Source organism: Rhea pennata, chromosome 1, assembly GCF_028389875.1.
Source record: "Rhea pennata isolate bPtePen1 chromosome 1, bPtePen1.pri, whole genome shotgun sequence".
NCBI classification, from domain to species: domain Eukaryota; kingdom Metazoa; phylum Chordata; class Aves; order Rheiformes; family Rheidae; genus Rhea; species Rhea pennata.
The window spans coordinates 86287856-86300531 of NC_084663.1; the positions used below are offsets into that span (position 1 = coordinate 86287856).

The window sequence follows — 12676 nt, forward strand, 5'->3', positions numbered from 1 at the left end:
TTTCTATTCAGCATTTTGCTTTTATTCCATATATTCACAGCCACTCACCTTCCCTCTCTCGATTCAACCTCAAGGCTCAGGAATTTGCAGGAGCCTAGGGCATTCAGATGCTTTTGTGTTGAATTTCAGACTATGAGATAGCCCTTGTTCCCCAAAGCCCTTAGGCCCTTCCTTCTCTGCTTTGGTTTCGTCCCATATGACCAAGAAGTCTGCACTGAAAGAAGTGACAAGTTACACAAACATGTCGGCGAGGCAGTGAAGAAAGATCCTGGTGTCACTGACTTTAATATGCTGTCCCTGCATCCATTTTTCAACTTCTAGGAAGTCACAGAGAAGCAAGCTACATCCCTCCCTATCACTATGGCTCTAGCATGCTAATAAACTGCTCCAGGGCTCAGTGGTGCCAGCACTATCGAGACGTGCCAGGCCACTGTGCATGCCAGTCCTGCCTGAGGACCTTGAGTAGTCAGAACTCGTCTCTAGGTCGCAGCTCCTTGGGGTGCTGTGTCCCGTCAGAGCCAGGCTTGTGTCTCCGGCTTGTGGGCCTGCTTCTGTCACTAGGCACACGGGACTCTGGTGAGGACCTGCTGCCATGATGGGCTCCCTGATGTAGCTGTCTGTCTGTCTTGTCCTGCTCCGCAGCTCTCTGCTCCAGCAGCTCCTCTGCCTTCACCCTCTCCTGCAGCCACAGAAAAGAGATGATGGGAATCCTTCCACACTGGGATCTCCACCCTGCCTGTGCGGACCTGCAAGACTCATCTTGCCTTTGCTACATCCATTCAGTGCCCTAGAGCCCATTCTCTCCCGCAGAACCCCATAGGCTGCCCCTCCACAAGGTACCCAACTGGGTTCCAATGTCTGTCAGAAATCAACTATCAGCTCCTACATGAGGCCCTAATCCTTGAGAAAGCCTCCAAGCCATTCCCCAGGGAGACTTGCTCCAGCTTGGAGGCCCTTGCATCCACACTCCAGCATAGTCCCTTACCTGCTCTGCATGCTCCTGGGAGTGTGTATACCAGAGAGCTACAGCACAGCGCCTCCCACGGCTCACGGCCCACACACCATGTGGGTTCTCCTTGCCAGAGCTGAAGGCTACAAGCCTGCCACACTTAGGAGACACCTTGGCCTGCCAGGAGAGAGAAGGGACAATGAAGCTGGCAGCTCCCTGCCCTGGGGAGCACCTTCCTTCTACAAAGGTCATGCTGACTTTGGCAGTGTGGAACAGCAAAGGGCCACCAGGCACTATAACCTATGGGAAAGTAAGCCCTGAGGAGGAACAGAGAGAACCAAAGGGACAAGAGAGGTTACAGACACCCACGGGCTTTAAGAGCCTGGGACATAGCTAGAAAGGAGTTAACCTCTCCTCTGTCTGAGATTTACCTCAATTTGCCTTTGGTTGCTCCAGTTTGAATCTGCCACATTACCTGTGTTGGACTACTTTTGGAGAGGTATGATCTAATAACCAACTAGTTTCTGCCCACCTGAACTAAATCTCACCCTCAGTCCGCTCTCCTTCCTTTGCCAAGTCCCAGACTTACTGTGACAGTCACAGTGTCCAGTTCAGTGAAGAAAAGGCCCCCACCTTGGAAGTCATCATTGAGGTAGAGAATGCCACTGCAGACAAAAAGAAAGAGGACATATGGATGGTGAAGCTCACTCATCCCTGAGCCCTGCTAGGATCAAACTGCAGGCTCTCAAAAACAGCTTGGCAGACAGTCTCTGCAAGTCCCAGGAAGCTAAACAGCCGTATTTAGCAAATCTGATGGAACAGTAATTTAAGGCAAGAAAAAACATCTGGGAGATACAATATGGTTTACCCAGATCAGAAAACCTGACCCACTGTGAACCTCAGTTCTCTGAATTCTCTTTCATTTGTTTAGATATTTAAAATGTCTTGACAACAGCCTTCAAGGGATACTGCTAATAAAACAAGTTGTCAGGGGCATGAGAGAAAGGTGCTGGCGTAGATCAGAAATGGATGTGGAATTAAGTGGTCAGTTATCATTCTTGCCACAGGTTACTAGCAGGAACCTCATGGCGCTATCCTGTGATTGACACCTGAATCTGGAAAAGACATGAATAGAAAGGTGAGTGGGAAAAATCTGGACACAACGCAGCATTACTTGGATTTGGCAAGGACAGAAAGGTTCATGTGGCAATATGAAGAAGTTGATTGAGCAGAGAATAGGAATGCAAATGAAATTCAAAGCATACACCAACAAAAAAGTTGTCACCGGAAGGAAAAATGAAATTACTCATCACTCTTCCAGGATAATAAATTTATTTTCCCCACAATCCAGAAGAGTGTATTAACTTCAGATGAGTGATTATGAATTGATTCACCTCTAAGATCTGAATACAGTATTTCTTTAAGTCAAAGACATGTGAACAACCTGAGATTTCTATCCCATGCTAGAGAAAAAACAACATCTAGGAAAAAGTTGCACACCCAAGTGAATGATAATCCACTCAAGTAAATTCAACATAATGTAAATATACAATTTTATTTTTTATCAGAAATACTAATGTATTTATATAAATGGTAATTTGATTATAAATAAATGTTTGTTTCATTCAGTTATTAAATAGATAAACTTTTAAAGCAATGTGTCAGGGAAAAGAAAATACTCTTAACAATAACAGATCCTGAGCTGACTTTCAGTGCTTATTTATAAATAAGATTGGAAGTTACAGTGTACAGTTTTTATGAAAACATCAATTCAGTGGAAGTGAAAAAATAAACAACATTGGGAATGACTAGGAAGAGAACAGAGAACAAACCATCGCTATGCCACTGTGTAAACCCACAATGAGCTGTCTGCACCTGGCATGGTGAGCTCAAGCCTGCAGAACTGGAATTCTGCTGCCAAACAGCAGAACTGGAAAAAGTACAGAAAAGGACGACACAGATGACGAAAAGTTATGGAATGGCTTCCTTACAAGGACCACCTGGGAAGCACAGGCCTCATCAGAGGTCACAAAAGGCCAACAGAACAAAGGTCTGTAAGTCAGCGGGTACCGGGGAGAAGCAGAATAAAGCCCACTTACCAGCTTTGCTTACAGGAGAATTAGGAACATCAGAGGTGGCCGACTCAGACCAAAAAATTCCAGATGTTTCCTCACTCTCCTTGTCACAGAGGCTGTGGAGCCTGAATGATTCCACAGGTTCAAAAAGTGACTAAACCAATTACTAGGAGAATCCATTTGGGGCTGTTAAATACAGCGATGCCTAGCTCAGGGAAGTCTCCGAGCTGCACACCACAGAGGACTGGCACAGTACTCTAGGGAGGCAGCTCTACACACTTGCTCTGTTTTTTCAATACTCTTCAGCATGGATCCAAGGCACTGTTGTGACAGCACTGTGTGCTAGGCAGACCTTAATTCCGACCTGGCAAGACCTTGTTTGTGTTTTAATATTGGGAATAATCTGAAGCCTGGAAGAAGACTGATCGCCAGGGAAAGACATGTCTTAAGAGACAAGGAGTACAGAGTAACATAAGAATGATCAAAAACCCACTTTGCACATGCTGAAAAGGAAATAAAGACAAGAAATTTATTTACTCGTATTAGACAAAAGAAGAAGCAGCGTAGGTGAGACCACAGTCAGCTAGGAGTAAAGAAAACTACAAACTTGAGCTCCTCTCAGTATTCAGTTAAGCTGATAGAGAATGTCAGAGCAACAAGAGAGGCTTATTAATGGGACTGGGAATAAGAAATAAAAATCACCGCTCTGGGGGCTGGAGCAAAATGTTAAGGACATACATACAGAAAACGAGAGGATTACAAACCCAGAAGCCCAAGAAGTTACAGCTCTTTTAGCATAGGGTTTAATAAGACCATGAGGTCAGGGTGGTAACATATGACTGGAGAAAAGCAAAGATAGCTCTTACATGTAACGGATAGGAATGTGGGGAGAATAGCTGAAGCATAAACAAACCTGGTAGTCTGACCTCAGCAATCTTCAGAATCTAAGTCTGAGAAGAATAACCGAAGGACAAGAGCTAAGTGGAAAATGGTCTTAAAACATAACATGGGTTATTAAAAGCAGATTGGGTTAGTCATACCATCTTCAACAGAACAGTTATTTCCCAGGCAAGGATAATATGCTTGATCTGCAGCACTTGTCATATTTCAAGTTTTTTCACAGAAGAGTAACAAAACCTACCACAGGCTGGGAAAACCTCTCACATAGAAAGGAAAAACCCAACACAAAGTATTGGTAGTGAATCCTCAGAGAGGTGAGAGGACAGTCATGAAAGCACATTGACTACTGCTCAAGTGAAGGAAATCAAGGACCTCAGGACACAGAAATGTGGCAGAAAGGTACAGGGAAAGGCAGAACATGATTAAAAGAAACAGCTTCTCAGAGGGGCAGGGAGAGGCCTGTAGTGCTGTGGAAGACCCACAAGAAGAAAGTTTAATACCATGATTCTAGAACCAGGCAGTCTTCCAGCCCAGTAATGCTCTCTAACTGCTAATGCTCGCTGTAGCGAGGGAGGAGGGAGAAAGGCAGACCTTCCTGCCAACACAGGGGAGGTGTTTCACACTTTGTGCTGGAGCTGCTCATGCAGCCCTCTATCTCATGCTATAGGCCTGCCCGGCTTTGAGCCAAGGTCCCCATCACCTGGTTTGTATATGGTGGCTGGAGTTCATTCTGATCTCCACACGCTCCAGTACAGGTTCCCTTCTTATCTTACCTGTAGTCCCTGTACACATAAGCAGGTGGTTCTTTCCAGCACTCATTCCCTTCAGGATCCAAGAGACAGTTGTCAGCATGGACTGGGTGACTGAGATCCATGCGACCTTCCTGTTCCCCTGAAGAAGAAAGTTGCAGGAGAGACTAAGTGTTTCAGTTAAGGCAGAGAGAGGGGCATATTGAAAGTAAAGGGAAAAGAGTCTCCTGGGAGGACATGGCTGCTACTAGGAAGGACAGTCTTCAGGGGAAAGGGACAAACATGGTGAAGGATTCTTTACCCTCCACAGCTGTGCGGCATACAAGGTGTGTGAAGGAGAAATGAAGCTTCTTCCCAGGGGTAAAATAGGACTCTATGATTTTCCGGGATTTCTCACTGGCCTGCAGAAGCAATTTGGCATCTTTCCAGTCCACATCACCATTCTGGGCCAGCTACAAGTGAAAAACAAGCCTGTCAGAAAGACACTAAGACACATGAAGACACTAAGAAATGACACATATACACACTACAGAGGAATACACCCGCATAAAGGCCTATGATCACACAAATGCTAGAAAACTGGCATGAGTCTTCAGTGCAGGGCCCTAAGATGTCTGGGGGACTGTAGCATGTGACTTACAAAAAGCATCTGAAGGAGCTGCATTTCTTCAGCCAAGAGAAGGCTGAGAGAAGATGTAATCTCAGTCTCTCAGCACCTAAAGGGGGTTTACAGAGAAGAAGGAGATAGATTCTTCTCAGAGAAATACAGTGAAAAGACAAGAGGCAACAGGCATAAGTTGCAGCATGGGAGAGGCAATGGGCATAAGTTGCAGCATGGGAAGTTTTGGCTAGATATAAGGAAGAACTTCTTTCCTGAAGAGCGGTTCAGTACTGGAACAGGTGCTCAGAGAGGCTGGAGAATCTCCAGCCTTGGAGATGTTCAGGACTTGCCTGCAGAAGTCTTTGAGAAACCTCACTTAGCTTTGGATTTAGCCATGCTGTGGTCAGGGGGTTGGACCTGAGAGATCTAGGCCCCCCTCCAGAGACCCCTTCTGTCTTAAATCATTCTGCAATTCTAAAGAAGAGAGGTCTGTAATACTATTCCACTGGGACAAGTAGTGACCCTAAAACCTTTCCTTGTAGGAGAGAAGGCACATATCAATGTGTCTAAACATGAATACGGAGGAAGACAGTCAGGGGAAACTTCCCATGTGTTTGTTGTGAAGATAACACAGAGAAAAATGCTTAGGTGATAAACACTCTTTATGCACAATCAAGACAGGAGGCTCACAAAGCCACTTACCTGCATGGCCTTCAGAACGGTTAATCCTTCAAATCTCTCATGTGGGGTGTGAGGGGATCGTCTTCCCCTGTAGCCATCTCCAGTTCCTCCAGCTGCCTGAAATAGATGGACAGAGATGACACAGATGAGGCTGCCATCTCTCCTCCACTGCAACATTACAGCTCTGTCTGCTGAGGAGGAGAGGGCATATGGTGGCTCCTACAAGACTCAGGCCTCACCTTTGTCACCCGGAGAAGGTCTCTACACTCAGACTCTGTCAGGACTCTGTCAAACACAACCCTCTGTGTTCCATTCATCTGGTGAGAATCCATGGTGACAGTGATACCCTCAAAAGGCAAAGGACCTGTGGGAGAAGCATGCACAGATAGGGATGAGCAAGCTTCAAATAAAAAGCCCTCAGCAACCAACCCCCAATCAAGATGAAAAAGTGGAGGAGTGACACTATATGTTCTGGGGGAAGACCGGGCCGTTCCCCCCAAAGTGCTCATCCCTTACAGATCTGGATCACTTGCACCCCTCACATGCGTCAAGGGAACCAGAGCATCAGCAGGAGGAGTTGGCCTATTGTAAGTGCTTCAGAAGCCAGCAGAAATTTGGGGTATGCTGAGAGCAGCAGGGAAATGGAGAGAGCTGAGTGCACTGTGGATCACAGCAGCAGAATGTGTCCAGCCTCCTGGGGTAAGGCTCTGGAGAAAAGAAGCAGGTAAACACCTCCATCAATACTCCTTTCAATCACGCACCTTATCCTAGAAGTATCTCCAGTGCATCTTTCTACTCTCTTCAGCCCCAAAGAGAAGCAATGGCTATTAGTTGATGGCTTGATGCAATAGGCCTTTTTTCTTCCCCTCTCTGACCTCTGAATGGTCAGGAATGCCAACACATTCAGGCCCTCAGAATGATCTGCTCTCTCATGTGCCACAGCAGAGAACCGTTGGGGGTCAGTTCGAGCAAAGAGGCCACAACAGAGCCCTGTAAGAGGCTCTGTGTCCACACATGAGAGTATAGGACCAGCAAGAACACAGGACTCTGCACTGCAGCCTGTAGCATTCAGCCATGATCCATTTGGACTTGTTTCTTTTAGAGAAAGACTTGCACAAGCTGAGTAGTCTGTTTCCAGTTTCCCCCCTTTCTCCTCGTCCCCTTCAGGAAAATGCTGTTTGGTGCTGAGCTGGTGGAGCTGAAACAGGTTTGATGTAGACCCTCCTGCCTGTCCGTGCCAGCTGCACTGAACAGGGATCTACATGTCCAAAGGCTTGTCATATATCCAGGCAGCATTGGTCTCAGCTTCTCCAGCCATAGTGCTCTCTGGGTTCCCATCCCACAGGTGTACGCAGCGAGATTTTGCGAGATTATTCATGCATCAAAGAGGGAGAAAAGAAACAGTGAGAAGACTTGCTGAGCCATTCGAGTCAGTCTGCATCTATGCTAGCATTCAAATGCCTGAGGATGGAAGAAGAGATAGCACTTAGCCTGGCTGACTACACCCAAGTCCTTCTTCAACCTCTGTTACTCACCCCTCTTCTCCCTCTCTTCCACATCCAGAGTCTCTCGCTTTTGCTTCTCCTGATCCTCTCTCGGGAGCAAGGGAAAAAACATAGACCAGGGCTGTCAGTATACAGAGTTGCATCTAGCTCTCCCTTGTGGTCATCTGTTTACATCCTTCACGTTCTTGTTTTGCCCATTCCTCAGTAGGTATTACTACTACCTATATGAACCCTGCCAGCCCTGTCCCCTGTCCACCCCCTGCCTCCAGCATTTCCATTTCCTACTCAACTCACCAACCTTACCTGTGTTGCTCCTTTAGATTTTCAGGAATCAGCTCATCAGGAGTCCAAAGATCCTACAGAAACAAATGCAGAAGGTTCAGCACCCAGAAAACTTCTTCTACATTGGATCAGGTTAACCAGCCAATTCCTTGTCACCCTTCTCCAGGGGAGACCAGACTAATGGCTCTAGCATGTTTCTGAGGCCGGTTAGATTGGGCTAATGCATACAGTTACAGCAACACTTTTCAACTAGCTTCAGTCCTGGAGCAGAAGAAAGCCCTTAAAAATCCATATCAAAAGGATTTTGGGGTCCTTATCATCAGCATCTGATCCTCTCTCAATCATACTTTATTGAACTGAGGTCTAGCAACTTTTTAAATGAAATTAGGGCAGGAAGATTAAGACAATATCATTACTTACAGGGTCATTAAAAGTTCCTCCTAGATGTTCCACTGCATAGTAAATCAACTTCTTCTCCATTAGAGATCTCTGCACATAATGCTGAATATTCTAAGAAGACAAAAAGACTGTCAGATAACTACAAAAGATAATCCCATGCCTGTCCAGGGCAGAAACTTGCCCCAAAACACTGCTGTGCACTAAAGGAGCCCAAATTTGTCCTGGAGGAACTCTGTCTGGTACAGACTATAAGCAAACTCAGGCTCAGGTTTCTTTAGTCCTGGTCTTGGCACACATCGGCAGTGAAACATATACACTCCGCTTTCTGTCTCCTGGACTGGTGGTCCAGTTGTAGGAGACAGGGAAGGGCCAGCAAATACAGACCCAGGGTTGTAACTACCTCTCTGGCTGTGACAGCTGTGTCTTCCCCCAGTTCTGTGCGATACTGATTCATTTTCTCCAACATTGGCTCATCCATGGGATAGAAGAGCAAGTAGGAAGCAACACATTCAGCAGCCAGTGTCTGGTTTCCAACTTGAACAGGGACAGAACAGAACAAAGAGACAGGTCATCAAAAGCCTTGATGTTCGCAGTAGATGTGTACAGCCCAAAATCCCAGTCACAAACTGGCAATGGGAGGCCTGGCACTGAATGCACATCCTCCCTGCCTAGCCAGGCCTCTACCAAGCAGAGGACAGCAGGCAGAGATAAAGGGAGTGAGCCTGGTGAAGAATGGGCCTACTTTCATATTTACTGGGGGCTTGTTCAGAGGGGTCTGAGGGAGAAGAAAAGGAAATATGAGGAAAGACGGTCCTACTTTCCTCACCCAATGGTGTTGATGAGGCAGCTGGGCTCTGGAGGCCTCTTTGAGAGAAAAATTTCACCAGAGCTGTGACGGACTATACAACAGCCATTTGGGTCAGACAGGCTGCTTGGGGCAGTGTGGGATGGAGTAGAGGTGTTCAAGGGACAAACTGAGGTACATATGAAGTGACAGGGTGACAAAATGCCCCATGTCATGACAGGCTATCAGCTAAGCTAGGGCAGACAGGGCTGACTCAGAAGAGACATCACTGTTAAGACAAGATGCAAGCACATGCTCCAGATCAGAAGTGGGAGCCTGAGAAGGCAGCATAACAGCGACATACTGAAAAGGAGGACATAAGCAGTTTGGACAAAGCACATGGTTGGAACTAGGACTTCAAATGGAGAACTCTGGAGGAAAGATTTGTCCATATGCACAGTGGGAAGGGCAAAACATTGGAGAAGCTGCACTGAGTCAGAAGCGGATCATGTGAAAACTCTCCAAAAGTGTTTGGGCTTGAGCAAGAGAAGAGATTCTGGCCAGATAGGTGGCCAGGGCAGGTAGGAGAGGAGGGAGACAGGTAGAGCTCATTGCTGTGTTACACCGCATGATACGCTGCTCTCCTGATCCAGGGGATTAGGGGTGCTACAGTAGCACCCACTGGGTTGTAGCTCTGCTCACCTTGATCATAGGCAAACTGCAGTAAATCAAGATGGGAGGGTATGAAATCTTCTGTGGCTGAAATCCGCCCTGGCTTTGTGGCAATTTCAAGCACGCATTGCTGTCTGCACTTCAAGACCTGAACATAATGGGCTGCAAGAGAGAGCAGCATGAAAGCCAGCAGCTCCCCTGCCTGCCAGACAGGAGAGCTGGGAGATGGGGCCTGTCCACACTGGGAAGCATGGCCCTCCTACCCACCCCTCTGTGCCTCCAACACACCTGCAATTGCTTCATACAGGCCAGGCTGCATGTCCTCCTTCTCTTCCTCCTCTTTCTCCTCCTCCTCCTTCTCCTCTTCTTCTTTCTCCTCCTCCCAAGGTCCTTCACACAGGGCACGACACTCTTCTAGTGCTGATAGCGCCTCTCTGAGTGACTCCTCCAACCTGGCCACAGCCTGTGGGTACTCATCTGCATTGTAGTGCTGCACCCCAGCCTCATATGCCTCCTGCAAAGGACAGGACCAGGCCTCTTGTTAGTGTAAGTGACACCAAAGGCTCCCTGACACTTTAAGCTGACAGCTTTAAAGGATAGCTTTAAAGATACTTAACAGCCTAGTGATGGGAGCAGAGTCCCATGGAAGACCAGGTAAAAAGTTTCCCTCTCCACCTCAAGAGAGGCTAAGGCTACCTACAGCTAAGCAGAGTGGCCTCTGTGACTTTTACTATCGCTCAACAAAAAGCATTGCTCTGAGGCAACCCTATGCTTGAAACAGATGATTGTCTCCAGCAAGATCCTGACCCATAAGGACAGCTTAAGCTTTAAGGATAATGCTGACATCTAGGGGCCTGCTTGGATCATGCACAGCCCACCATGCGGTGGTACAGCAAATCTGGACATGTGTCAAAGAGACTTCTCCAAGGCACTGCAGCCTGCTGTAATTGCCACCACCAAATCTCCTTCAGTGTCAATAGTTTGCCTTCACTGGTGTACGGACACCCCGTCTCAGGCCATGATTCCTATGTGGAAACAGAGCGCGGTGCTAGGCTGGTCCCTCGGAATGTGTGACAAGCCGTCTTGATGCCTCTAAATACACACAGTTTTGCATCAGACCCTCACCCAGAGTGATGTGGCCTCCAGATCCCGGAAGTTCTCTGATTTCACCCCTGACATACGACGATATTTCTCTATGTCCTCACGCATCTGGAGGTGCTGAGGATTCGCAACGAAGAATGTGTGAGCTGCGGATACTGCTTGATCCAGCTTCTTCAGCTGCAGAGAGAAGGCAGCACATGCAATATTCCCATGCGCACTAAGCATGCTCACTTCCCTTCAGACCCGCCTTTCACCCCAGCTACTCCCACAAACTGCGATGCCATGACACTGAGTATTTGGATAGGGCCCACCTGTAAACATCACTTTGCCTGGCCCATGGTGTGACCTAGATTCATCCACAGCTTGCCTGTGTCCCTTGTCCCAGACAGCTGCTGTGTCTGGCCAATCTCACTAGGCACAAAGGGGTGGCAATCTGCAAGGCCTTGCAGTGCCCGGCACCCCACAACCCTCTGAACTGCTTCAAACCTCCAGTAGCTACCTAGGAAGCATCAACACAAAACCAGCATGCTATTTTCGCTGAGAAGCAGAGAAAGATATAAGTGAGATGAAGCCACAGGAGGTCCCCAGCCCAATGCCTTGCTCACAGCGGGGCTGACTCCAGACCTCATCTAGCCAAGCGCACCTGGAAGAAGGCCACCTGGAGGTAGTTGTAGGGCTCCCGCAGCTCGAAGTCCCGCTGGATGGCATGGCTGACGCGGTGCGCTGAGGGCGGCCCGCCGAGCCGGCGGCCCAGGCAGTGCTGCAGGCAGTCAGCACGCTGCAACACTCTGTCGAAAAAGGCGGCGTCCCAGGGCACTGTCGGACCCTGCACGAAGGCCACCTCGTCACGGCAGGCATGGTGGCAGGCGCTGCGGGCCTCCCGCAGCCCTGCGTAGCTGTGCAGTGAGCGCTGCAGCAGCTCAGCTGCCCGCGCCCACTCCCGCGCCAAGTAGGCGCGCACACCGTCCGCGTAGAGCAGGTCGTAGGGGACCAGGCGGCCTGCGGCCGCGGACGTGGCGGCAGCAGCAAGGGCGAGCAGCAGCGGGAGAAACAGGGAGGCCATGGCCGAGCTGCAGAGGAGGAGGGGACTGGAGAGCACTGTGCGGCCGGGGGTGGTGGAAATGCTGGCAGATTGCGCTAGACACACCCCGGAGGCCGGGCTGCGCTGGGCTGGGCGGGCAGAGCCCCTCGCCTGCCCACTTGCCTCGGCCAGTGCGCTGCAACTGGGCAGCCTGGAGGGGTCTGGGCAGCTCTCCGCAGCCTGCCCCGGCTGTGCTGCCCTCCCGCCCCAGCCTCCCAGCAGAGAGGACAAGTTCAGCTCTTGCATCACGGACACAAAGAAGGGGAGAGGATTCCTGGAGGTGAAGTTGAGCCCTGGCGTCTCGAGTGGCAGCACCAAGCAGCTGCATGTAGTATGTTAGAATAAAATAATCATGACCTCATGATTTTGGGGAGCTTGTTGCTCATACTGCAGAGTGGTCTCTAACCCACCACTCTGCATCCATGTACCCCTAGGAAGCTGCCTGCAAGGTGGCAGTTGTATCACTTTTCTTTGGAAAAAACACAAACAGGATAAGGCTTGGCTCAGTCTCTGCCACCATGTCTCTCCTCAGGAGCAGATCCTATTGCATCAGCTGGGATCTGTCATGACTTTAGGGGTGCCTAGACCAATCCAGTGCAGGTCCTTCATAAGCTAACAGAGGCTGACACCTCTTCGTCTGATGTGATTCATTATCCATACAGCCCCAAGCATCAGCCAGAGCTAAACCTTCCTTTAGTACATGTGAACTAGGCCCTTCCAACAAAGCCATTTAAGGGTTATGATTAATTTATCTGAGTGCATGTAGGAATATGATTTACACTTTCAAAATTTACAGACTAAGTTCTATTACGTGGAAAAGTCCTTGGAGGTGAAGGACTGTATCCTTTCCACAGTCCCTCTGATGTAGCTACCCCCTTAACTCATGGTTGAACTACA

General features: G+C 48.6%; 1 protein-coding gene across 1 annotated transcript; it reads right to left on the minus strand.

The window, feature by feature from the left end:
• On the minus strand, window positions 1-11779 carry P3H3 (prolyl 3-hydroxylase 3). Its single transcript, XM_062571375.1, has 15 exons — window positions 11342-11779; window positions 10723-10875; window positions 9886-10111; window positions 9628-9759; window positions 8542-8675; window positions 8163-8252; window positions 7764-7816; window positions 7491-7549; window positions 6195-6319; window positions 5977-6072; window positions 4975-5125; window positions 4698-4815; window positions 1539-1614; window positions 986-1126; window positions 1-679 (listed from the first exon to the last, which is right to left on the minus strand). Exons 1-15 carry the CDS (start codon window positions 11759-11761, stop codon window positions 467-469), a joined length of 2187 nt encoding a protein of 728 aa, XP_062427359.1. The 5' UTR covers window positions 11762-11779; the 3' UTR covers window positions 1-466.
• Window positions 11780-12676: the final 897 nt, after the last annotated feature.